The sequence below is a fragment of the Uranotaenia lowii genome, chromosome 2 (assembly GCF_029784155.1).
Source record: "Uranotaenia lowii strain MFRU-FL chromosome 2, ASM2978415v1, whole genome shotgun sequence".
Classification (NCBI taxonomy): Eukaryota; Metazoa; Arthropoda; class Insecta; order Diptera; family Culicidae; genus Uranotaenia; species Uranotaenia lowii.
This window is the reverse complement of record NC_073692.1, coordinates 62,441,370-62,468,934: the sequence shown is the minus strand read 5'-3', so window position 1 is coordinate 62,468,934 and position 27,565 is coordinate 62,441,370. Positions and strand designations below refer to the sequence as shown.

General features: G+C 35.1%; 2 protein-coding genes across 2 annotated transcripts in view; one reads left to right on the top strand and one right to left on the bottom strand.

Moving 5' to 3' along the window:
* Positions 1-529: 529 nt before the first annotated feature.
* Positions 530-19,493, top strand: LOC129741469 (uncharacterized). Its single transcript, XM_055733208.1, has 4 exons — positions 530-740; positions 13,571-13,760; positions 13,883-13,914; positions 14,089-19,493. The coding sequence occupies exons 1-4, from the start codon at positions 530-532 to the stop codon at positions 19,491-19,493; spliced, it is 5,838 nt and encodes a 1,945-aa protein (XP_055589183.1).
* A 3,848-nt stretch (positions 19,494-23,341) lies between these two features.
* LOC129748238 (probable cytochrome P450 313a4) overlaps positions 23,342-27,565 on the bottom strand; it is a 29,855-nt gene continuing 25,631 nt past the window's right edge. The window contains exons 5-6 of the mRNA XM_055742764.1: positions 23,743-24,169; positions 23,342-23,680 (exon numbers count right to left, since the gene is read on the bottom strand). Of these exons, the coding sequence (XP_055598739.1) occupies positions 23,505-23,680; positions 23,743-24,169 (603 nt within the window). The 3' untranslated portion in view covers positions 23,342-23,504. The remainder of the gene's footprint in view (positions 23,681-23,742; positions 24,170-27,565) is intronic.

The window sequence follows — 27,565 nt, the reverse complement described above, 5'->3', positions numbered from 1 at the left end:
AATCTTCACACCTCGAAGAAAATTAAACAGGATTTTCCAGGGCACCAGTAGATTAGTTGAAATGTAATTCAGCTCTTCTTAGATTGCATAAATAAAGGCGGAATAACGGTGCTATATACGCCTTAATTTATGCAACAGAAGAAATAAGAAGTTAGCTGACTTGTAGTTTGTATCGAAAACGCTGACCCGAAGATTGCCATCGGTTAAAGAGGTTAACTGTTTTATAACAAATTAAATTATAATTCAGACAGTTTTTAAAAAAACCAGGACGCCTTCTCGAAAATCAGGCCGAAAACCTCTGGCCCCTTTGGTTCGGGGACCAGCGTCCTCTCTCATGAACGTACCAAGAATAAACTGTGTTAGTTCTCAGATTTTTCCTCAAAACAATGCGCAATAGATCTGTCCGGAGAAGGGAATTCTCTTCATCAGCGGATGTAAATGCTCTCGTTCATTCACTCCCTTTCACTGGACAAAGCGATCTGGGGAGTTTTGCCATCCATGGTCACAACTAACGAGGAATCTCCGCTTTATGTGCGATTTCCAAACTGTTCGAATACGAGGTCGTGGATCCGATTTCTCGTACTTTAAGCTTAGTTTTCCAATCGATCAGCATGCATTTATGCCCAAACGCTCAACGACAACTAACTTGTTGACCTTCACCTCCTACGTGCACGAAAGTTTTGTTGGTATTACTGATTTGTCTGCGGCATTTGATAAGGTGAATCACGATATCGCCATTGGTAAGCTTGGATGCTCAGGATTCTGTGGACCTTTAGTTGTTTCCGTAGTTACTTAACTGGATGTAAATTGATAGTTCGCACAGAAGACTGTTTCTTCAGCCTCCTCATATGTGCCTCAAGATAGTCAACTGGTACTTCCTTGGTACTTGGAGATTAACGCGCGAGTGGATCACATCAATGATCTGGGCTTAGTACTCGACCCTATGCTGGAGTTCAAAACACTTACGAACTACGTCGTTGATGAAGCTTAAAGAAGACTTGGATTTTTATTTCGATTGGCCATGGACTTCAAGGACGTTTACTGCCAGAAGAGCCTGTATTGCAGTATAGTTCGTTCCATCTTCGGATACGCATCAGCTGTCTGGTGTCGCTACTACCAGAACGGTACTGAGTAGCTCGAGGCTAACCAGCGATTCAAGCGATATGCCCTTAGACACCTAAACTTGCAAGACCCGTTTCGCCAGCTAAGCTACTAACATCGATGCTGTCTCATAGATACTTTTCACGTCCGTATTCGTCACCGATCTATTAACATCGCAAATCGGCCTTCCTACGCTACGGGAAGCTATTCCTCTTATTGTGAGACACCATGGACTGCGAAGTAAGGACCTTCAATTGAATGTTCCCATAGGATTGCTCTCTTCGGTGTTATGAAAACGTTCAACCGCTTTTCCGAGCTCTTCGACTTCGACGTTTCGAGGGATGTTTTCCGAGAAAAAATTAAAAGTTTATTGTGAAATGTTAAATTTGTGTAATTTTATTTTTAAATTTTATTCTTAATTTTAAGTTATCATTTGGACCTACACTTGTTCTGTTGATTAGACATAAATAAATAAATTTAAAAAAAAACATCACAAGCGAAAATTTTATGCTGATGGTTAATACGCTGTGAATTTGAAAAAACGTAAAAAGTACAAATAAATAAGCAAACTCTGCTTTAGACCTATTCGAAAATACCGTCTCGATTTTTTTCAACAAAATTCATCTACGAAACACACCGTGTCAAGTAAGAGTCAATATTAGAAGATGTTAGTTTGACACTCCAAGTGGCCGGGCTCTTGGCTGCTAGTGAAGCCGGGTTTCGCGACACCTGATGGCGGACAATGACCAATGCAATGGCCTGACCAGCCAGGCCAGCACACCAGAGAGCGTTCAGTCAAATCAATAATTACTAATACGTTACGTTTGCCGAAAGCTCTCAAGGTCAGAACGAGAGCCGGTGCAAACATTGCAACTGCTGGTATGGAAACACACGAAACAAAACAAAAAACACACTCCCAAGAGCTTGTTGTTATCACAGATCCTACTCAGCAGCAACGCAGCGCATGTTGCCTTTTTTCCGCCACCAAGATACATATCAATATCGTTCGCGTCTCGACGAAGGCTTCCCTCTCGAATGTTGGCAGTAGATAGTGTTGAAACACGTGACTAGTTCGAACTTTTTTGTTTGATTTTTATTAATGTCCATTGTCGTCGTTTGCTTTTACGGTGGACGAATTTCGGCAAACGTGTTAATTGGGTAAGTTGTTGTTTTTATTTTTCGGAAAAAAAAATTGTCCACTAAAATAAGTGCTGACCTGACATCTTGATACATACACTTTCATTGTCACGGGTAACCAAATAAAAACAAACCTTGAACGGATCCTTATTTTCGCCAATTTAAGTGCTTTCGTACTATTTGATAGTTAATAAAAATCAATGAAAGCGAACTTGACTTGTAGAAAAAGATCTAAACTTTTTGTATACTGTGATCAAGCTTTAATCAACTTTCAAAACTAAACTAATCAAACGTGACCTACCATATGATAATTGATTCTTAAAAGTTGATGTAGAATAGATTTCTTCATGCAGCCACAAAAAGATAGTTTATGCCAATCTTCAAGGTTTTTATGTCAAAATGCCATATAACTAATGTGCTAAATATGTTTTCTCCTAAAAATGTTAAAAAAAAATGATAAGCGAACCTAACCTTAATATTTTTTGAAGACTATATTGGTTTGGAACTAGATGAACTAGTTACAAACTATTATTCAAACGAATGCATCCGCATCCAGTTATTTTTCTTGTTTCTCTAACTGAAAGCAAGATTTCCGCATTAAAGTGTAAGCGTGAATTTTCACACATCATTAAAACACCACATTCGATACAAAAAGACGATGCTGCATATTCAAGTGTGATCTCATCAGAAGAATCCAAAGATCTGAATCAATCACAAAAAAAAATGATTGGAAGAAAGAAATAAAATTTAGAACTCAAGTAGATATGGCTTTGATTTTGGACTGAAATAAGAAACCCAGTAGTGCTAAATTATTTTCTATGATGTCAACAATAGACTTAAAGATTTTATCCTGCAATGAAAATAAGGGATAAATCAAAAATATAAGTCTATTTAAAAAATTATAAAATATAAGTAAATTTAAAAAAAAAATCTATTTATTAAATTTTGTTTATTTGAAAATTTTATCAATTTTGTCAATTTTGTCAATTTTTTCAATTTTGTCAATTTTGTCAATTTTGTCAATTTAGTCAATTTCGTCAATTTTGTCAATTTTGTCAATTTTGTCAATTTTGTCAACTTTGTCAACTTTGTCAATTTTTTCAATTTTGTCAATTTTGTCAATTTTGTCAATATTGTCAATTTTGTCAATTTCGTCAATTTTGTCAATTTTGTCAATTTTGTCAATTTTGTCAATTTTGTCAATTTTGTCAATTTTGTCAATTTTGTCAATTTTGTCAATTTTGTCAATTTTGTCAATTTTGTCAATTTTGTCAATTTTGTCAATTTTGTCAATTTTGTCAATTTTGTCAATTTTTTCAATTTTGTCAATTTTGTCAATTTTTTCAATTTTTTCAATTTTTTCAATTTTGTCAATTTTGTCAATTTTGTCAATTTTGTCAATTTTGTCAATTTTGTCAATTTTGTCAATTTTGTCAATTTTGTCAATTTTGTCAATTTTGTCAATTTTGTCAATTTTGTCAATTTTGTCAATTTTGTCAATTTTGTCAATTTTGTCAATTTTGTCAATTTTGTCAATTTTGTCAATTTTGTCAATTTTGTCAATTTTGTCAATTTTGTCAATTTTGTTAATTTTGTCAATTTTGTCAATTTTGTCAATTTTGTCAATTTTGTCAATTTTGTCAATTTTGTCAATTTTGTCAATTTTGTCAATTTTGTCAATTTTGTCAATTTTGTCAATTTTGTCAATTTTGTCAATTTTGTCAATTTTGTCAATTTTGTCAATTTTGTCAATTTTGTCAATTTTGTCAATTTTGTCAATTTTGTCAATTTTGTCAATTTTGTCAATTTTGTCAATTTTGTCAATTTTGTCAATTTTGTCAATTTTGTCAATTTTGTCAATTTTGTCAATTTTGTCAATTTTGTCAATTTTGTCAATTTTGTCAATTTTGTCAATTTTGTCAATTTTGTCAATTTTGTCAATTTTGTCAATTTTGTCAATTTTGTCAATTTTGTCAATTTTGTCAATTTTGTCAATTTTGTCAATTTTGTCAATTTTGTCAATTTTGTCAATTTTGTCAATTTTGTCAATTTTGTCAATTTTGTCAATTTTGTCAATTTTGTCAATTTTGTCAATTTTGTCAATTTTGTCAATTTTGTCAATTTTGTCAATTTTGTCAATTTTGTCAATTTAGTCAATTTTGTCAATTTTGTCAATTTTGTCAATTTTGTCAATTTTGTCAATTTTGTCAATTTTGTCAATTTTGTCAATTTTGTCAATTTTGTCAATTTTGTCAATTTTGTCAATTTTGTCAATTTTGTCAATTTTGTCAATTTTGTCAATTTTGTCAATTTTGTCAATTTTGTCAATTTTGTCAATTTTGTCAATTTTGTCAATTTTGTCAATTTTGTCAATTTTGTCAATTTTGTCAATTTTGTCAATTTTGTCAATTTTGTCAATTTTGTCAATTTTGTCAATTTTGTCAATTTTGTCAATTTTGTCAATTTTGTCAATTTTGTCAATTTTGTCAATTTTGTCAATTTTGTCAATTTTGTCAATTTTGTCAATTTTGTCAATTTTGTCAATTTTGTCAATTTTGTCAATTTTGTCAATTTTGTCAATTTTGTCAATTTTGTCAATTTTGTCAATTTTGTCAATTTTGTCAATTTTGTCAATTTTGTCAATTTTGTCAATTTTGTCAATTTTGTCAATTTTGTCAATTTTGTCAATTTTGTCAATTTTGTCAATTTTGTCAATTTTGTCATTTTTGTCATTTTTGTCATTTTTGTCAATTTTGTCAATTTTGTCAATTTTGTCAATTTTGTCAATTTTGTCAATTTTGTCAATTTTGTCAATTTTGTCAATTTTGTCAATTTTGTCAATTTTGTCAATTTTGTCAATTTTGTCAATTTTGTCAATTTTGTCAATTTTGTCAATTTTGTCAATTTTGTCAATTTTGTCAATTTTGTCAATTTTGTCAATTTTGTCAATTTTGTCAATTTTGTCAATTTTGTCAATTTTGTCAATTTTGTCAATTTTGACAATTTTGTCAATTTTGTCAATTTTGTCAATTTTGTCAATTTTGTCAATTTTGTCAATTCTGTCAATTTTGTCAATTTTGTCAATTTTGTCAATTTTGTCAATTTTGTCAATTTTGTCAATTTTGTCAATTTTGTCAATTTTGACAATTTTGTCAATTTTGTCAATTTTGTCAATTTTGTCAATTTTGTCAATTTTGTCAATTTTGTCAATTTTGTCAATTTTGTCAATTTTGTCAATTTTGTCAATTTTGTCAATTTTGTCAATTTTGTCAATTTTGTCAATTTTGTCAATTTTGTCAATTTTGTCAATTTTGTCAATTTTGTCAATTTTGTCAATTTTGTCAATTTTGTCAATTATGTCAATTTTGTCAGTTTTGTCAATTTTGTCAATTTTGTCAATTTTGTCAATTTTGTCAATTTTTTCAATTTTGTCAATTTTTTCAGTCAATTTTTTTTAAGTTTTCAGTTAGTTCAGTAGTTAGTTAATTTTTTTTAATTTTTTTGTAAATTTTATTTTAAATTTTTGATGTTTTTTGTAATTTTTTATGTAATTTTTGGTAAATTTCAATAAATTTTTGTAAAACTTTGAAAATTTTTGTAAATTTTGTAGATTTTTGTTAATTTTTGTAAATTTTTGTAAACTTTTGTAAATTTTTGTAAATTTTTGTAAATTTTTGTAAATTTTTGTAAATTTTTGTAAATTTTTGTAAATTTTTGTAAATTTTTGTAAATTTTTGTAAACTTTTGTAAATTTTTGTAAATTTTTGTAAATTTTTGTAAATTTTTGTAAATTTTTGTAAATTTTTGTAAATTTTTGTAAATTTTTGTAAATTTTTGTAAATTTTTGTAAATTTTTGTAAATTTTTGTAAATTTTTGTAAATTTTTGTAATTTTTTGTAAATTTTTGTAAATTTTTGTAAATTTTTGTAAATTTTTGTAAATTTTTGTAAATTTTTGTAAATTTTCGTAAATTTTTGTAATTTTTTTAAAATTTTCGTAAATTTATGTTAATTTTTATAAATTTTTGTAAATTTTGTGGAATTCTGTAATTTTTTGTCATTTTTTGTAAATTTTTTCCAAATTGGTAAATTTTTGTAAATTTTTGTAAATTTTTGTAAATTTTTGTAAATTTTTGTAAATTTTTGTAAATTTTTGTAAATTTTTGTAAATTTTTGTAAATTTTTGTAAATTTTTGTAATTTTTTGTAAATTTTTGTAAATTTTTATAAATTTTTGTAAATTTTTGAAAATTTTTGTTAATTTTTGTAAATTTTTGTAAATTTTTGTAAATTTTTGTAAATTTTTGTAAATTTTTGTAAATTTTGTAAATTTTTGTAAATTTTTGTAAATTTTTGTAAATTTTTGTAAATTTTTGTAAATTTTTGTAAATTTTTGTAAATTTTTGTAAATTTTTGTAAATTTTTGTAAATTTTTGTAAATTTTTGTAAATTTTTGTGAATTTTTGTAAATTTTTGTAAATTTTTGTAAATTTTTGTAAATTTTTGTAAATTTTTGTAAATTTTTGTAAATTTTTGTAAATTTTTGTAAATTTTTGTAAATGTTTGTAAATTTTTGTAAATTTTTGTAAATTTTTGTTAATTTTTGTAAATTTTTGTAAATTTTTGTAAATTTTTGTAAATTTTTGTAAATTTTTGTAAATTTTTGTAAATTTTTGTAAATTTTTGTTAATTTTTGTAAATTTGTTTAAATTTTTGTAAATTTGGTTGTTCTCAAATTTTTGAACTGGTTACTTCCTTAGGATGTTTGTAATATTTTCAACAGATGTCGGAATTCATAAAAAGCGCATCGCAAACGACGCGTGTGCGTGCACATGCTCAAAATTTCACTAACGCCAAATTTATTTGACAGCTTCTGAAATGTTTGTTTATGTTTCACAATCGCGTTGTGCAAATTTTCTAGGTTTATAGTTTGAGCGTCTGTTGATTACAAGTCAGTTACAACAGATATCGAATGGCTGTAAGCAGATGCAGCATCGTCTGTGATAGGTTTTGCATCTAATTTACATCCGAATCGGTTTGAGTAGACTGAACTTGACCGCGTAGGCTGTTGTCTGCCCTTCGTTAGAAATGCTTGAAGTGATCTTCTTCATGGTACATCTTTTGGAAAGCCGAGAAAAACCGGTCCGTTGACCGAAAGTCAGCACGATTATTCTATTTTGTTAGCCCTTTTTCTAAACATCTTCGCGTGCAAGCCATTTAAAGGGTCACCGATACATAACTTAACACATGTTGTAAGGTGATATATGGGATGATTTAGAATAAAGGTCACAGATAAATTTTCAGGAAACTCAAAACACATTTTCTGTCTCTTGCAGCGAACCACTTCGAATAGAATCAATTTTCGACATTCGGAAAAGTTTAGTCAAAAAAATTCTTCAATAAAATATTAAACTAAGAAGTTACAGGTTAAGGTTCAATTTCGACATGCAGCCAATAAATTGATAAAAGGTACTTTATTTACTGCTCAAGGGTCTTTGTGATCAAGTATTAAAACCTCTCAGCCGAATCTAACGAACCTCTACCATGGGTGCATTTTTCGGAATCAGCACGTGTTCAAAAATCATTTGGTTCACTTGTTCCGGGTTATAAATCACACCGGTTACCTCGGCTAACAAAAGACGTTTTTACTTTCGAACCAAAAATAGTCATAACGCTTATGTCACTAAATAGAGCATATCTCTAAAAATACAAATCTAAAAATACAAATTTGCGGATGGAAGATAATGTTTCATGTCACTAAAAAGAGCATATGTGAGGTTATCAAGATATTAAATAACTGAAATAATCTAAAAATTCAGATTTCCAAAATCTAACGCATGAAACTGTTTAGAAATTATAACTGAAGTTTTTACTATTGTACGATTGAATTTCATTGATTAATTTATAACTTTTGAGTTTGTGTTGGTAATCAATGTGCAAATTGAACATGCAGTTATGAAAAAGCTCAAACCGTTTAATACTGCTAACTCAAACAAATGATTTCTAAGAATTTTAAAATTGATCACTCTTTACGATAATAAATGGGATAGTTGTGTCAAAAAATAGAAAAATTGATCTAGAAATCAATGAACAACTTTTTCATAACATTTAAAAATGGGTGGTTTCGGTTCCGGGATGTTGTGTTTGATAACTTCAAAAAACTATTATTGGAACATTCAAAATCTAAGAAAAACTAAAAAACAAACAAACAACAAGATTCAACAGGGTTTGGAAGTATTTTCGGAAAAATGTTAATAAATAAAAATTGAATAGAACATTTCACGGGGAGATAACTCATCTTGAAAAGTGGGATAATTTCCAAAAGAGATTATTATTATATAGATTGGGGATGGTTAAGATAAAAAAAACAGTTGTATCATTTGAAGATAAAAAAAATAATGCCAAATCTATTCAAGCTCCCTAAGAAATGGTAGGGATAAAATGTTTCTCATGATAGGATGTATAAGCATTCAAAGGAAATTTTAATAAACTCCTGTTAATACAAACCTCATAACTATAAGTTTTTCAGTATTATGAAAACGATAAACACAAATCATGAATGAATGAATTTCATTTTGTAAAAATAATTAACGGAGCATTTCGGGTTCAATGATTCAGGTGGATGTGAGTAGTCAATCAAGCTTAGCTAAACTAATTATGAGAACGATAAACACAGTAAATAAAAATCACAATCAAAACATTACAAAGACTGACAAAACTTTCCATGCTTTTAACCCGTGCAAGGCCGGGTAGAATCAGCTAGTTTTCAATAAAATCTAGGAAGCATGCAAACGGACGCGTTCAATACAATTTGTTCGTACCTGCTTGTAAAATCAATGTTAGGCCTACATTGTATGTATGTCTAGAATACATTGTATATCTAGAAGAGCAATTTCTCCTACAATGCTCATGATCATCTCTATCTGTTTGCTACACGAATTTTAAGTAGATTCCATGTAAGAATTAATATGATAGCTTATATCTTACATGTATGTTGTTCTTCGCTTAACCGTTATGTTAACACAATTTTCACATGTAAGATTCTGGTGCGTGCTCGTCGTTGAGTTGGAACTATGATTTACATACCAGAGGAGTGATTTTTTAAAGATAGGGTAACGGACTTATTTTGGACCGGGTACATATTTTGGACCACCTTGCAGCTTTTTTCCAATTTTTTTCTCATAAATCATGTTAATCATGAAAATTTTGAACAAATATAGTTAAAGCTACTTCTAATGATCGTAATCATATCTGAGATTCCATTTAAATAAGCTGATAAGGGATAGAAAATTGAAAATAAAGTTTTGAATTTTCACAGTTTGGCCAAATCAAGCCCATTTCAGGAGGACGTGCCATTATTGGAGTCTACTTCCAGGAAGTTTTCTGCCTAGCTGTGATGAATAAAACAACTACAAACATGTTCACAGATATGATAAAACACTTGAAAACTAGTTTGCGAGCTCGAAGAACCAAAAAAAATAGTTTTAGTAGCAATAAGGGCCATGCAGGCCCGTGCGAAGGACCCGTCCATGGGGGTGGGGGGGGGGGGGGTTTCGAAATTCAAATTTAGCTAAAAATAATAGCAATACCAAATTACAAAATAAAGAAGGAAATTGATTTCTAACATCATTTCCTTACTCATTATTTTTACACGAACTCAAAAAATAATAAATTTTAGTGATGAAATGAATCAATCTTTTTAAAAAAAAATCACAATGAAAGTTTTAAATCAATTATGTTTTCGGTCAGTCATTGAAAAAAATTTCAAAATTTGTATCAAAATAATTTCTCAGCAGTCTAGTTTTTAAAATTTGAAATATGTAAATATTCAAAAACACAGATTTAAAAATAAATCTTTATTCGAATAATGTCCAATAAATAAATGTCAGATCAGGAAAAAAATAACCATGATTGATTGTTAGGAAAATGATAAAAATTTATATTTATTACTCATCTTAATTTACATTTCTTTTTTTTTTTTTTTCATTTTCTACTCCCGAGTTGATAATCGCGATTTTAAATGTGAATTTTTATAAGGAAAAAAAAGGTTTATGTTTTAAAACACAAAAAATCAAAATTGAAAAACATAGACAACTTTTTAAAAATATTTATAAAATTTAAATAGCTTGACTTTGAAATTCGGTAAATTTATTTAAAAATTGAGAAAAAAACTGTACTATGGAATTCGGTAAACTCATTTGAAAATTGAAACAGAATATAAAGATGAAAAAGATAAGTTCAAAAAGGATTTGTTTTTTTTCAATAAATACGTCTTACCATTATTAAACTTATTTAAGAAATTTAATTGATAACTCATGGGAGAAGCATTTTTGGGCTTATATTTAAATGATAAATTTGATAGATATTAGCGCCCTGAACTCGAATCTTTTGTTAAATTTGAACTTTCACATTTTATTTTAAAATGTGTCAGTGTTAAGTGAAATCAATCATTAATGACTGACTAACTATTAAACCTACATTTGAGAGAAAATCTGTTCTGATTTCTTTTATAATGCTTCATTCAATTAAGGAATAATATTTTGACGATGATGATTATGATGCATGATTTTAAAAAGTAAAATTCGAGAGTTTTGGACAATTTGGAAAGATATCATTACAAGTATTTTTGACATTGCTGCATAAAGGTTAAAAAAAATTGGTTCAAACTTCTTTAAAAATTCGTTAAATGAGAAAAGTAAACAAATAGAACTCTTAGTTACGTAAAGTCTTAAAGAATTTTTTTTAATCAGTTATTACTTTTATTTCAAAATGTTTTTTTGTTGTTTTCAAGTTTTGTCAAAAAATTTCAGAACTTCCTTAAAAGATTTTAACCTTTTTTGAAAAGTTATTTCAATAACAATAATAAGACTGAAATTGGTTTCTTGAAGAATATTTCATATCAGCATAACATTTTTAATGACATAAACGATTTTATTAAATCAAAATTTAAGTAATAAGGTAAGGATATTAGATTTAAGATTTTTTTTTGCTCATTCTGTTGATCACTGTGTCTGTTGCATGGTTTTCAACTTTTCGATGTATAAAATTAGTATTCGATAAACTAATTTTAAAGTTAAAATGGTTCGTTCCAAACTCTGTTCTTGTTAAGTTACAATTCTTAATAAAAATCTATTCAAAGTTTAGGGTTTTAGTATCTCAAGTTAAGAGTTTCAATACAAGGGTTAATTGAATTGCAAATCAAAATTACAATGAAAAATTAGTTTCAAATCGTGAACGTCATGAAGTGTCGTAGAATGATATATCTGAAGCCAATGGTGATTTAAGACTAATTCCGCCGGAAGCGAGAAATTTTTTGATTTGCTTGTTAACACTTATTTAAGATCAAGTTATCTGATACTATGGTGAAAATTTTACTTGGAAAAAATCTTCATGGGGGGGGTTAAACCCCGTTCGCACGGCCTTGGGGCCATGTCGAGGTCCTACTTTATTCCTTAGGGACTTATTTTGGACCACCCAACAGAACCTGATTAAACTTGATTTTAAATGTCCATGAACGTAATAAAACGTTGTAAACGTTTAACAAATAAAATATTCAACTATAACTATCTTAAAATGATTCAAAACTAAGTAAAAAAAATGTTGAAATGTATAAAAATTACAAGCGAAAAAGTAGTAATAATCTAGCTTTTTAGCCACTGTGGTTATGCAATTGAACAAAAAACCGTTAAAGAATTTACTCCAACGATTTTTTTTTCGTAGAAAATAAGATGTTCTAAAGATAGAACTGAACTTTTGTGAAGTTTTCAGCGAAATTAAATATGGCTTTCAGATGGTTAAAAAGATCGCATAATTCTCAAACATTTTTATCTTTTTTCAATCTATGTATTCTACAGAACTGAAGACAAACAAAACCATCTAAGGTTTTGGAAGCCAAAATGCTCAAATATGTCGCGGAGTCCACCCCCCACAAAACGGCAAACAACCTTTATTAAATACCCGCAAAAACTAGAATTTCTATACAAATTTGGAACTTTTTTTAGTAGATGTGCTTTACAATTTTCAAATTTTCCACTCCATGGGGGCATTTGTTCGACAAAAAAAGTTAATTCATCACTTAAAAGGCTCAAGCAGCTGTTACTTGTGATTCTCTGGAAAAAAATTATAACCAAATAACTTTTGTTGATAAGTAACTCAACAAAAGTGTGTTGTTAAGTGTTGATTTTGAATTTGTTATTAATGAAATGGTTTTGTTTAATACTTCACGGGGTTTGCTCGGGTTTATTCAGATTATTTGCTAAATCAAATAAAATTCTCAAATTCCTTTTTAAAATTAATTTGATGTTGTGTTCAATTTTTCAAAAATTTCAAAATATACATAAATTTTGCCCTTTATAATTTTATTTTTTTCAAAAATCGTTCTGGTTGCCTGATCGTCTGGAAACGTGTGGTTGAAAGTATGGTTTGCTTAAGGTTAAAGATAATCTATCTTTTCAACAACTATTTTAAAGATATCTTGCTCACCTTCATCTAATTCAATATCAGAAAAGCAATTTCAAATAGCTTTGCACCTATTTCGACATATTTTATCCCAGATTTCACAGGAACGCTTCGGTGATAAACACCCTCGAAGCGACTAGTCATCTGATGTCTTTTCAGTTATTGGTGACATTTTAAAAATCAGAAAGACCCCTACTTAAACAATATCTTGTAATACATCATCCGATAATATCATCTGGTTGAAAATAATCGACTAAAAACATGAGAGGTATAAATATGGAAGAAATAGAAAGCATTGTGTTGCGCCCACTGCTAAAAAACTGCTCCTGCGGTGTAATTCCATGGTAGAACTAGGTAGCCGAACCCCATCAACTGACAGTTGCGAATATCACTTGCACTAACACAAGCGCGCACTGTCTGTCAATGAGGATCGGCGGGTAGGAACGAGCTCATCTAGCAGTTTCCGTTTTGTCAGTCTGTTCTAGAGAGTCTTTGGAAATATATCGAGTCCGATCATGTAGAACATAATTTGTTGTTCGCGTTTGAATAAAGCTTAGAATCCGTTGCGCAAGTCGTGTGTCGAAAATTTTAATATACCGGAAGAAAAAGTTATCACAACGTAGGGTCCGGTTTATCGCTCGACGGTACATATGGTGCCGTGACCAGGATCGTTCTGGAAGTCGCCATTACGATCCATAGAATACGCGACCACGTTTTGCGCCAGCCATCTTTGAGGACAGATGAATATTTTATTATACAATGCCTAAATCCTTCTGGCCGACGGTTAGTAGCTGTCCAAGATGTCCTGCTAACCCCACGGGTACGCTTTAGATTTTTTTCTATTTTTTTTGCTCGAGAACATTTGCCGCAATCCAGACATTGCAACCACGTCACTGAGTCACGTGTCTAGTTCCGGCTTACCGTTACGCCCGTTGGACGAACGATTCCAAAGTAGTGTCCCGGATCATCCAATTCCATTTGTGAACAACCATCGTACGTTGTCGAGCCGCGATGCTCATGCCGAAACCTACTGGGCCACCGAATCACATTGCAACTACCTCGCTACGTGAGGTTAACGGTTGCTTACTAATATAATAGTACAAGGCACGAATTGCCTTGGACCAGGTGAGTACCTGTCCAAGAAGTTTATTTTTTCTTCCCCGGAGCTACTTTGGTCCCCTTTTGCAGAGCCATCGATCCATTCATCCGTTCCGTCGACCGTTGGTGAAACGACTACTCCAAACCCGGCTTGCAACTACCTCGTTACTTGAGGTTAATGGTTGCTGACTATATTATTAAATAGTACAAGGCACTGATTGCCTTGGACCAGGTGAGTACCTGTCCAAGAGGTTTATTTCTTCCTCCTCGGAGCTACTTTGGTCCCCATTTTGCAGAATCTCTTCGACCATCTTCGCCGACCGTTGGTGACACGATGGCCCACGAGCTTCAGAAAGCCCAGTTGCTTTCCCGGAGGGACACACTGATCGCATCCCTGGGTCGGGCAGAGGCATTCATCGATGGATACGACGAGCAACGAGACCAGCCACAAGTGAGAATACGTTTGGAGTACTTCGATTCCATGTGGACGGCACTAGAGCAGGTGCAGGGTGAACTGGAGGACACCGAAGCGACTGAAGAAGGTAGGACACAAAATGCAGAATTGCGAGCCAATTTCGAGCCAAGATTATTTAAAGTCAAAGGAGACTTGATGTCTAAATTGCCCGCCACTACTTCCTTTGAAATGCCAAATCCTCAACCCTCTCTCTCAACCACACATCTTTCTGGAATCAAGCTACCCACGATATCCCTTCCCGAATTCGATGGTGACTACGAGCAATGGTTACCATTTCACGACACATACATCGCTCTTATACACAATAATCCCGACCTACCACCCATACAAAAATTCCATTATTTGAGGGCAGCTTTGAAGGGGGAAGCTGCTCAGTTAGTTGAATCGATCTCCATTTCTTCGGCTAACTACAATCTAGCATGGAACATGCTTACTGGTCGGTATGCTAACGAGTACCTACTAAAGAAGAGGCACCTACAGGCATTGTTCGACATACCACGCGTGAGAAAGGAGACAGCAGCTACGCTTCACAGCTTGGTCGACGATTTCGAGCGCCATACGAAAATCCTGCATCAACTGGGGGAGCCAACCGATAGCTGGAGTGCGATTCTGGAGCATCTACTGTGTACGCGACTGCATGATGACTCTCTTAGGGCATGGGAGGATCATGCGTCGACCATCGAGAACCCGAACTACGCCTGTATCATCGAATTTCTGCAGCGGCGAATCCGTGTGCTGGAATCAATATCGGTCAACCACCACCCGTCAAGCTCAAACATCGTTGCGCCACCGCAGCACGCAAAACGCTTCACCAGCCACCAGCGCCTTTCATCTTTTTCATCAACCGCTGCCACGAATTGGAACTGTCCGGCGTGTCATCAGCAACACACTTTGCTAAAGTGCTCGAAATTCCATCGTATGCCTGTCAACGAGCGCCTAAAGATAGTCACCACCAAAGGTTTCTGCATCAACTGCCTGCTCCCAAACCAGGTAGGACACAACTGCTCTACCCACAATTGCCGACACTGTGGTCGTAGGCATCATTCGCTTTTGCACATTAACCGCTCAGATGAAGGAAGGAGAAACAACAGTGAACACCAGCCGAACAGCTCGACACCTGTGGTAGTCCAAACAAATTCATCCTCCCCACGAGTTGGTCCGGCTCAGCAAACATCCGCAGCAACCGCAGCAACTGCTGCAATCGTTCCACACATCGAAAGCAGCACACCCATAAGCCAGCCGAACGAGACCGTTTTCCTTATGACTGCTATCGTTAATGTCGTCGACGCCTTCGGAAAACCTCACCCAGCCCGTGCGCTTCTGGACAGCGCGTCGCAGCCTAACTTAATCACCGAACGCATGGCACAGCTGCTACGCGTAAAACGACATAGGGTAAACGTGACGATTATGGGCGCAGGTCAACTTTCGAAACCAGTTCGCGAATCAATTTTTACCCAAGTTAAATCTCGCTCTAGCAACTTCTGCTGTGATGCCAACTTTCTTGTGATGCACAAAGTAACCGCTAATCTCCCTGCACAGGACGTGTCCCAATTAGGCTGGAAACTTCCGAAGGAAATCTCACTTGCTGACCCCTCTTTTCATCGAAGTCAACCGATCGATCTTGTCTTAGGTGCTAGGCATTTTCACGATTTCTTCCCCACTGCAGCTCGTCTACAGATCGACAATCGACTTCCTCTCCTTGTCGATAGCGTTTTTGGGTGGATAGTATCAGGCTCCGGTACGCATGTTGGTCCCGATGGTGAGGAGGAGGTTGACAAAAGGCTACAAACAACCGTCGTGTCCATGGTTTCCCTTGAGCAGATCATCGAAAGGTTCTGGACAACCGAAAGCCTGTGCATCAATGACACATATTCAGCGGAGGAGAAATTTTGTGAAACCCTGTACGATTCTACCACCACACGCAACGAAGAAGGACGATATTTGGTACGCTTACCCCGAAAAGCTGATTTCAACGTCATGATTGGCGACTCGAAAGCGAGCGCGCTTCGCCGGTACCAATTACTGGAACGCCGACTGGATAGGAACCCGGAACTCAAGGAGGAATACGACAGATTCATGCGGGAATATCTCTCCCTTGGCCACATGAAACTGGTCAACGCGGACGACGATCGCTCTCCCGTATCCTATTACCTGCCACACCATCCCGTAATTAAGGATTCAAGCACGACCACGAAGGTCAGAGTCGTTTTCGACGGCTCATCAAAAGCTTCATCCGGCTTCTCACTCAATGAAGCCCTTTGCGTGGGTCCTGTAGTGCAGGACGACTTGCTTACGCTCATTCTCCGTTTCCGTACACTGCCAATTGCTCTCGTAGGCGACATAGCAAAAATGTACCGACAGGTTCTAGTACATCCAGAAGACACACCCCTGCAGAGGATCCTCTGGCGTTTCACCAACCACACTCCAATCCAGACCTACGAGTTGCTCACCGTTACCTACGGTCTGGCCCCGTCATCATTTCTCGCGACCCGTACCCTCAAGCAGCTAGCGAAAGAAGAAGGTTCATCGTACCCTCTGGGCCAGGCGGCCCTCGAAAAATGTTTCTATGTGGACGATTTCATCGGAGGAGCCCAATCGATCGAAGAAGCCGTACGTCTGAGGAACGAGCTATCTGAGCTGCTGTCGAAAGGAGGATTCGAGCTGCGTAAATGGACTTCGAACCGTCTCGAGGTACTTCACGGTTTGAACGACGACCAAATAGGCACACAATCTTCTCTGCAGTTTGGCCCTAACGAGACGGTGAAAACGCTGGGAATTAGCTGGGAACCCGAGGCCGACTTTCTTCGATTCGATTCACAGGTCGAACCAAACGAAAAACCGTGGACCAAGCGAGCAATCTTGTCCACTATCGCCAAACTCTTCGATCCGATGGGCCTGATCTCTCCGGTGGTGGTGACAGCAAAGATGGTCATGCAGCAGCTCTGGCTATTACCATGTGGATGGGACGATCCAGTGCCAGAAAGCCTGCAAGAGAAGTGGAGAAATTATTGCCAAGATTTGCCTAAAATATCCGCATTCCGTGTTCAACGATACGCCTTTCTGCCAAACTCCAAGGTACAACTGCACACATTCACCGATGCTTCTGAAGCCGCATACGGGGCATGCGTTTACGCACGATGTGCAGATTCCAAAGGCAACGTCAGAGTTCAGCTACTCGTCTCGAAGTCCAGAGTAGCTCCACTGAAGAAATCGAACATTGCTCGTCTCGAATTATGTGCTGCAGCGCTCGGCGCTCACCTTTACGACCATGTCAAACAAGCCCTCGATCTAGAAATTGAGGCTTCCCACTTTTGGACGGATTCCACAGTCACGCTGCATTGGCTGAAAGCTCCCCCACACAACTGGAAGACATACGTGGCAAACAGAGTAGCTGAGGTACATCATCACACCCAAGGTTCGCAGTGGCGACATGTTCCGGGAACCGACAATCCAGCTGATTTCGTTTCGCGCGGCATGACAGTTGACGAATTACTCCGCTCCGAATGCTGGAACAACGGACCTAACTGGTTAGCTCTCCCTCCGTCAAACTGGCCTGTGTTCGATTTGCCAGGAGCACCTGAAGCTGCACTAGAAGCGCGCCAAGTCGTAGCCACTATTCAAATCAAGAACGATATCAACCCGCTGTTCCTACGCTACGATTCCTACACCCGTCTGCAGTGCGTTACCGGTTATTGTTTACGTTATCTCTCCAACATCCGAGCCGCGATTAAAGCCAGAAAGAATTCACCTTCACCACCCAGTCCTCCCCTCAGCCGATCCATAACAATCGACGAACTGCGAATTGCAAAAATACGCCTCACTCGTTTAGCACAGGAAGATGCCTTCAGCGATGAGATTCGGGAACTTGAAAAGGGAAAAAATGTGTCAAGAAAGTCCTCCATCCGGCTGCTGAATCCTATCCTAGACTCCGAGAGAATATTGAGGGTTGGAGGTAGACTAAACTTGTCCCAGTTGCCCTATCACACCAAACACCCTGCCCTGCTCCCTATGAATCATCCCTTCACTCGCATAGTTGCTCAATATTACCACCTTAAGCTCCTTCACGGCGGCGGGCGCCACTTGCTCGCTACGATTCGCCAAGAATTCTGGCCACTGAATGGCCGCCGATTGGTGCGAAGCATTGTACGCAATTGCTTTCGCTGCACCCGTTTGAATCCAGAACCAGTACAACAACAAATAGGCCAACTACCGGCACAGCGAGTAGTTCCAGGAAGACCGTTCGAAGTCACAGGCGTTGACTATGCGGGCCCGCTCTATCTCAAGCCAGCACACTTCCGAGCACCAGCGCTGAAAGCGTACATCTGCCTTTTTGTATGCTTCACAACGAAGGGCGTCCACATAGAGCTTGCTAGCGATTTGTCCACCCACACATTCCTGAATGCTCTTCGCCGTTTCATCGCCCGACGCGGCAGGCCTGCCCACCTACACTCCGACAATGGGAAAAACTTCGAAGGTGCAAAAAATGAGCTCATCGAACTGTACCGGATGCTGAACAACACCAAGAACCGGGACCAAATTGAGAACGTCTGCGCCTCCGAAGGAATTCAGTGGCACCTTACTCCCCCAAAGGCCCCACACTTCGGCGGATTGTGGGAGGCAGCAGTGAAGGTCGCCAAGAAGCATTTATTTCGCCAGCTCGGGCCCACCAAACTATCGTTCGAAGACATGGCCACCGTACTGGCAGAAATCGAATCCATAATGAACTCACGCCCACTGCTCCCGATTACTGACGATCCAGAAGACCTCGACATCCTTACGCCCTCGCACTTCCTCATCGGCACCACTGCAACAGCCTTGCCCGACCCAGACGTCTCCACTGTTCCTGTTAACCGACTGACCCACTATCAGCAGCTCCAGCAGCATGTCCAGCAATTTTGGGTCCGTTGGCGAGACGAATATTTGGCCGAGCTTCAGCGAGATTCCAGGCACCGTAGCAGAAACAACGAAATCACCCCGGGACGAATGGTCATCGTAGTAGACGAGCTGCAGGCTCCCCTCAGGTGGCCACTTGCGAGAATCACAGCAGTTCGACCAGGAAAAGACAACATCGTCCGTGTTGTCTCGCTCCGAACAGCGAAAGGAATAATCACACGACCAGTCACCAAAATCTGCTTGTTGCCGTTCTCCGATGCCACCACCGACGCAGAAGGATGTCCAGCGACCAGCAACCAACCAGCAGAGGAAATAGCAGCGAATTTAGTGTAGTTTTATCCTAGGAAATAATCAAATTCTCACTGCATGTTTAGGAGATAGTTTAGAATTTTCAGTATGATGTTTTCGTTTAGATGAGCAGATGTAAACAATTCATATTAGTATTTGTGTGTTGAATCGTATTCAAGGCGGCGGGTATGTTGCGCCCACTGCTAAAAAACTGCTCCTGCGGTGTAATTCCATGGTAGAACTAGGTAGCCGAACCCCATCAACTGACAGTTGCGAATATCACTTGCACTAACACAAGCGCGCACTGTCTGTCAATGAGGATCGGCGGGTAGGAACGAGCTCATCTAGCAGTTTCCGTTTTGTCAGTCTGTTCTAGAGAGTCTTTGGAAATATATCGAGTCCGATCATGTAGAACATAATTTGTTGTTCGCGTTTGAATAAAGCTTAGAATCCGTTGCGCAAGTCGTGTGTCGAAAATTTTAATATACCGGAAGAAAAAGTTATCACAACGTAGGGTCCGGTTTATCGCTCGACGGTACACATTGAAATAATATAGCTTAAGGTTTTTTCATTGAAAACTCTATAGAATATTCGACCGAATATTCGGCCGAATATTCGGCCGAATATTCGTTTGGCCGAATAGTTGAAAAGGTCAATATTCGGTATTCGGCCGTTCGCCGAATACCACTATTCGGTACATCTCTAGTAATGACAATTGTTTTTTAAAATTGTCACTTATTTTCCTCATATGAATAAATTAACACGAGCAAATCGTAATAAATTTTTTATTTGTTTCAAATTCAAATCTTCTAAATTCTTGATTTTGTTTTGCATTTTATTGAAATGATAAAATGGTAAAAGTCACATAGGGGGTGAATATGGTAATAACTGAAAAATACTTGAAATATTTATTCTGCTGTTGTCATACATTTATTGCCTCAGCAGATTTCAGCAACAATAAATCGGAAAAAGAGATTACGTAATATGACTTTTGTGTTCCCTATGAGTTTGAACAGCCAAAAGAAACAAAAGTATTTGATTTAGATTTCACTAATCTTGAATTCTTTATTGGATTTATGGGCAAGCCTGGGTATTTAAAAAAAAATGTGAATAAATTATAATCATGGAATAAATCAATATTTATCAGCATTCTCCTGTACGATCTACAGTGAAAGATACACGGATACATCTAAGATGCTTAACTGAAACCATAAGTTTCTGATGATTGTGTAGCTCTTTCAACATGACTTTTGACTATTCTATAAATTATCCGAATTCCTTTGAAAAATTTGACAATTATGTTATTGTATAGATTTTAAAAATAAATATTCGGCTTATTCGTCCTATTCGGCCGAATACTTAGCTCAACTATTCGGTGAGCCGAATATTCGGCTTAACGGTTTTTTGGCGGTATTCGGCGCCGAATATTCGTTTTTTTCACCAGATATTAATGTTCCTTTATATTGACTGATTTTTGAAAATTGGAAAATCACCCCCCCAGCCAGCTCCAGGACCGCCCCTGGACAAAGCATTCTTGCCTGATATGATGATCAGTTAAACGTTCAAGTGCTTTTAATAGAAATGAACTTAGACTAATAGGACGAAAGCTTTTGGCTTCGTCGTATGATGATCGTCCCCCTTTAGGGATGAATTTCACGGTTATCTGCCGCCAAAGTTTTGGAATATATCCATGAGCAAAACTGCTTATCATTATTTTTCTTAATATGTGTTTGAAATGATCGAAACCTTTTTGAAGCAAAACTGGAAATAAACCGTCACTTCCAGGAGATTTGTATTGAGCAAAACCATCGATTGCCCATTTGATCGATTCTGTAGTAACTATTTTCCGAGCAAAATGCAAGGAATCTAAACTTCCAGAAAAGAACTCAGGCTCTATCGATGAATCTTGATCAACACATCCTGGAAAGTGAGTATTGAATAGACAACTTAATGTTTCTTCGTCGTTTGATGTATAATCACCACTAGGGGATTTAAGGTATGAAACCTGATAATCTTTTGATTTGGCTAAGACTTTATTTAACCTACATGCTTCGTGCAAGCTTGAAATGTTTGTGCAGTACCGATCAGGAGAGCATATCAAAATAATAACTCACACGTATCTCACCAAGATATTTAAATCTGATTCAGTTATAATTAATTACTAAAAAATTTAGATTTTAAGTTTCTCCAATCTGAATTATATCTAATTCTGATTGACAGACTCGAATGGGGTTGAGATAATTTTCAATGATAAAGAATTTATTCGGGTTGTCCCAAAATAAAATGATTATATCTTATTTTGATATATGTACAACTTTTTCTGAAACACGGACATCGAAGTTAACGGCCCAAACCGTACATTATTGAGTTTCGCTCAACAGATCCTTAAAATTGGATCCAATTTTTGGGAAATCAAAAATGGAACATGGTTTTAGCAAATAATATGGTTTATTGACATTCCACTAGTAATTTTTCTCGAAGCACTCATATCTTGATAAGTTATAATTTTGATAGGTTTTGTTCTGCATAATATCAAACTATGCTATCTAAACGAGATATAATCTTGAAAGGAGCATATCTAAAATTGATATAATTTAGCTATGATCGTATAGATTTTTTGATATAATTTGAGATATTTTAACATCCTACGAGTACTGAATAATAACTCATTTAGAAAGGAAAAAATAAGTATCAAAATATCTCATCTTGATTTAATTTAGTTTTTCCCTCCTGATCGGGGTAGCTCTGCCAACTTGAGCGCTCGGCAGCTCTTGTTGCTTTTCGGTAAGCACTGCGAACCAAAGCATCAAAACCTTCCGTGCGCCTTCGGTTCCAAGAGCGTCTGCAATTTTTTCGTAATTTACTGAGATTGGAGTTCCACCATGGTGTACTGTTTTTGTTGAATTTCAACGTTCGTAAGGGACACGCTTGTTCATAAGAATTCAAAATAATTTCGGTGGTTTTTGCAACCACTTTATCCAACTCAGAAGGAGTAGTAATTTCAGGTGTATATCCATGAAATTTAGTAGCAAGATGCTCCAACTATAGGTCCCAATTAATTGTTCTTGGGTTTCTGAATGTAATTGTTTCTAAAAACTCACCTGAGTGTTCAAAATAGATAAACCTGTGGTCAGAAATCGATTCTCCGTTAGGCACACGCCAATTTGGAATTTTCTGAGAAATTGTTAGGCCTCCGTTTCCTGAGAAATTGTTCTAGAACAAAGTGTGATGTCAATCACCTCTTCTCTGTCACACCTAACAAAAGTTGGTTTATTTCCTACATTTAGAATTTCTAAATCAGTGCTGCTTAAATATTCCATTAAATTTAAGCCTCTCAGATTGATATCTGAGCTACCCCATACAAAATGATGGGCATTGGCATCACAGCCAGGTATATTTTGTGATTCACAAAATAAAATGACATTTTTTAAATCATCCGTAGGGGATGATTGTTCATATGGTGAGTATGCTGAACAGTAGACGTATTTTCTATCAGGCAGCGAAACCTGAACGACGCAAATATCTCTTGTTGTTAGATGGGGTATAAGTGTTGCATTTAAAGAATTGTTTATCAATATACATGCACGAGGCATTATTCGGGCATTAGTCATTCCAATTACACTGAACACAGTAAAGTTTGGTTTGAGCAAATTCCCTAAGTAAAAAGTTCCATTTCGGAAATAGGGTTCTTGGACCAAGGCGATTGATGCAGTTCCATTAAGGATTAAACGACATAAGTTCAGTGTAGCGGTTCTTTTGTGCTGCAGATTTATCTGTGCAACCTTAATAGAAAGTCTAACCAACAGTTTCGAGCTTTAGGGGCAGTCGTGGAATTGACTAAATAAACACTTTAAAAAAGAAAATCATACAATTTACTTTTTTGACCTGTACACATGATTATAAAATATATTAATTGTTTCTTTAAAACGCACTACAGCAAAATCAAACGGTTTTTTGAAATAAAAAAATACTTTTCAAATATTTACTTGGCAAACATAACAAGCTAACATCCTAAACTTATAATAAAAGAAGCAGTAATTTTTTACATGACTCCCATCAAGCCCAGCCGACAGGATTTCGTTTCTCGATCTGCACCCAGTGTTCCGTGGCCAGTGCCAGCGCTAGATGGATCCGAAATTTCATCGTTTCCGGAGTAATTTTCGAACTGAACTTAAAATTCCTCACCAAATTTATCAACATGATTTTCACCGCAAACGGAGCATATTGAAGTGCTGAAATTAAATATCAATTTTATACAATTTTATTACAAATTAAGGGAAAAAAATGAGTATACCAATGCAATTCCTACGCCCTGAGCCAAATGGAATGAACGCATTCGGGCTCCTTCTATTGACACGTTCTTCGGAAAAGTTCTCCGGATCGAACTGTTCTGCATTGGGTCCCCAAAAGTCCGGATGGCGATGAAGCATATAGATGGCGATTCCGAAGATATTCCCAGGCGGCACTTTCACGCCATCAACCTCAATTTCGGAACTATTCTCTCGAGCCACAAACGGTGCCACCGGATAAACACGCTGCACTTCGTTAAGGAACATCTCGGTGTAACGAAGCCTCCGGAATGTTTCCGGAGAGAAATCCGCATGAGGACTATCGGCCGGGAAGTATTGGTTGATCTCGTCGAAAAGGCGTTGTTGAATCTCCGGGTAGAAGGATAAAACTAGACACGCGTGAGCCGTCAGAAGAGATGAGGTTTCAACGGCCTGTGCAAAATTCAAAAGTGGTAAGTGAACAGATAAAATTAATCATTGATTTCTGAGTTTTGCATTTATAAATTTCAAGAAATTTGGAATTCATAAATTAGAATAGTGTTTTCAAAATTAATTTCTGTTATGCATGTTTAATTAATTCTTAAAAGATCAAGCTGAAACAAGGGTCATAAATTTTGAACAATAAAAAAATTATTCAGCCAACCGCTGAACCTATTTTCACAAATTTGTTAGTGTTGCATTACATGAAGTGTCTAGTTTCAGTTTGTAGAACTTTTTTTACTCCAAATTCTTGAATAGGTGTTCTCGGAAATGACTAAGGAGGATTTTATTCCTTTATTCCTCATAGAATAACCCAATTTATAATCATAATCAATTGGAAAACTGGGGTGAAATTATGAATCCTATTCGATTCGAGATATTCGTTTCGAGTTTCAACTCGATCGAATTTGAAACGTTTTACGTATCTCGTTCGAGTTCTAAATTTTAACGTACTAGATTTCGAGTAAACCGGGTAGTAGATCACTTCGAAAAGTTCCATTCGAATCGACAAGATCGGTAATGCCAAAGTCGGTCGAATCGAACGAAACTCGATTGTTTCGAGTTCCATAAACCCGCCTCTGGTTTTAGTTACATATAATTGCCATCGTAAACTATTTTATAAGTCTAGAAAAGTTACGTTTAAGAGTTAGCTTTTTATCATGAATTCCGTGGTATAAGGATAAAAGTTTTCTTTTTAGTATAAAATTATAATCATGTATTTAAATTATGATAGGGGATGATCTCAAGGCATTTTCTAGAACGGAATTTCTCCTAAAATTTGGAGGATTATTTGTACCCTCGAAGAGTTTCAAAAATAATGGAAACTTTTTTGTATGCTTATTGTTCCCTAAACTTGAGATTATTAAATAATTCTCTGCAGAATACATATTTTACTTTATCTTATTTTTTATCTTAGCATGTTGAAAATATTTGACAAAGGATGGTCTTTGAGGATAATTTTCTTCAGTTTTTCAAACAAAGCGATTGATTAAGCAAACATATATTCAGGGGCGGTCCTAGAGTTGGCTCTTGGGGGGGGTGATTTTCCAAAATTTCAAAATTCAGTCAATATGAAGGAATGAATATCTGGTGAACGAACGATCATTTTGAAAGAGCGAAAAGAAGGGGAGGGTGGCGGGGGGGGGGGAGCAAAGGGTGCCACTTTTAAATGAGTACAATGTAAGCTGCACATTGCTCCTCCTCCCCACTTCAATTTTACTGAATAAAATCAGATGTATTTCGAAAAATATGAAATCTTTTAACTAACTTTTTCAATATTGATAGAACAATCAGCAAATCTATAATATTCACTGCCAAAAAATGTAAATAAAATGAAAATTGTGATAATTTGTATATCTGGTAGTTTGAAATTGTCACTATCAAAGATCTTTAAAGAATTTCTTGTTATAAATGTCATTTTACAAATGAAAATTATACACACGTTGTTGAGCTTCTGAAAATTAGTGGTAGGCCAAACAAGAAGTATAGTTTTGAGATAAGTTTTAGTTAATTATTACTATGAATTTTGAATTGATTAACAGTGATTAAATTTTTCATTGGAGTAATTTACTGAATAGTGATTTGGAAATTTTGTTATATTATTTTCAATGTGGAAACACAATCTTCGTTCAAAATTGTGGTTTTGATTTTTCAAATTCTCAATATAAAAAAACAACACTCCAATTATAAATTTAGTTGAAATAAGATTATCAAAATCAGATACTGAAGAATGAAGCATCGAGAACATAATTTTAATTGGTTTGCTCTTGAATTTCAGTTTATAATAAAAAAAATTTTAATTTTAACTGTACCGAAACAAATGAAATAGCAACAAATAAATTATAAAGAAAGCGAAAGATCGTTTTTTTTTCTTCATGTAGGTATCTATTCATAATTCCAAACTCTTGAAATGATATTGATTTATAATAAAAAAAACATGGAATAAAGCCATTAAGGGTTAATTTAGTGAAGAGTATTTATCAATTGCAATTGAAATTGCCAAACTTTCAGATGAAGAGTATCAAACCTTAAACTAGAGTTAGACTTAAAATTCCAAAATTGTTATGTGAATGAGCTGAAAGCAGTTCGGCAATATAATTGGTGTAAATCTTGAAATCCAGCAGTATAAGTCAAAAGTCACAAAAAGTTCTTTCGAATGTTAGCTTGATGGATTTTCTTGTTGCCTCGACTTATTTAGGGAAAGTTATAATAAAAAAAAAACTAATTTTGGAAAATGTACGCGTTCTTAACTCGATTTCTTTGGTCAGAAAACTAATTAGTTTAGAGTTAAATCGATCAATGATAACTGATGAAACGACTGACCTACATAAACAACAAATAATTATTTTAAACTTATGAATTATCATTTACTCTTTCAACGATGCAGATTCTAGGGAAGAATGTGGCAAATTACCAAAAAAAAAAAAATTAAGATTTTGTTCCTAAAAACAACGATTTGAAGAAAATAAATTTAACATTTTTTTTATTCTACAATTTTATCGTTTAGAAGTCACGGGAAATTACTCACATTCTCAGCACAATTGATCATTAAGTTAGAAACTTTTTTCTAAACCTTTTTGATACTGTACACTTTTGCTTAAAAGTGCACAATTTTTTTCAATGAATTTTAACATTGTATTTTCAAAAGTTATACCGGAAAACAAAGCAGAAGAAAAAATAGAAATTTGCATTCAGTACCCCTAAATAAGCTTTTATAAATAGTTTATATTCCTTTTTGTCTCTAAAAACTCATAGGGGACTTCGTTCCATAAAGTAACAAATTTGCAACAATTAATGTGTAGAAAAAGGGAAAAATCGTATTTTATTTCAATTTTTTTCTTGATGTACTCATCATTTCCAACTGTTTAAAATGATTTTTAAGGAAAAATATAAAAACAAGAAATGAAGGGTAAACTTGAATTTAGAAATCTTTAAAAGGTTTTAAAAACTTACACTCTAACTGTTAACATTTAAAATTTTCATATTCAGTTTCTGTTTGGTAGTATCTTCTTGAATCTTTTTACGGTCATTCTTTATAAGAATGCTTGATGTGACAGATATCAAACCAAATTAAATTAAATTGGATCTATTTTTTTTCGAAATTTCTTAATATAGGTTAGTTTTAAGTTTCATAATTCATATTTGAATGATGTAAAATCGAGGGAGAGATGAATTTATGCAAGAGAATCTTTACTGTGATTCAAAAACTCAATTGTTATTTTGCAATCTAATTATGAATTCCTTATAAACGCAAGTGAGAATAGTACTGCATTGGAATTTAGAATGTGTTAGACATAACTTTGTAAAAATTTAAAATTGTCAATAAACCAACTGTAAATAAAAGACAAT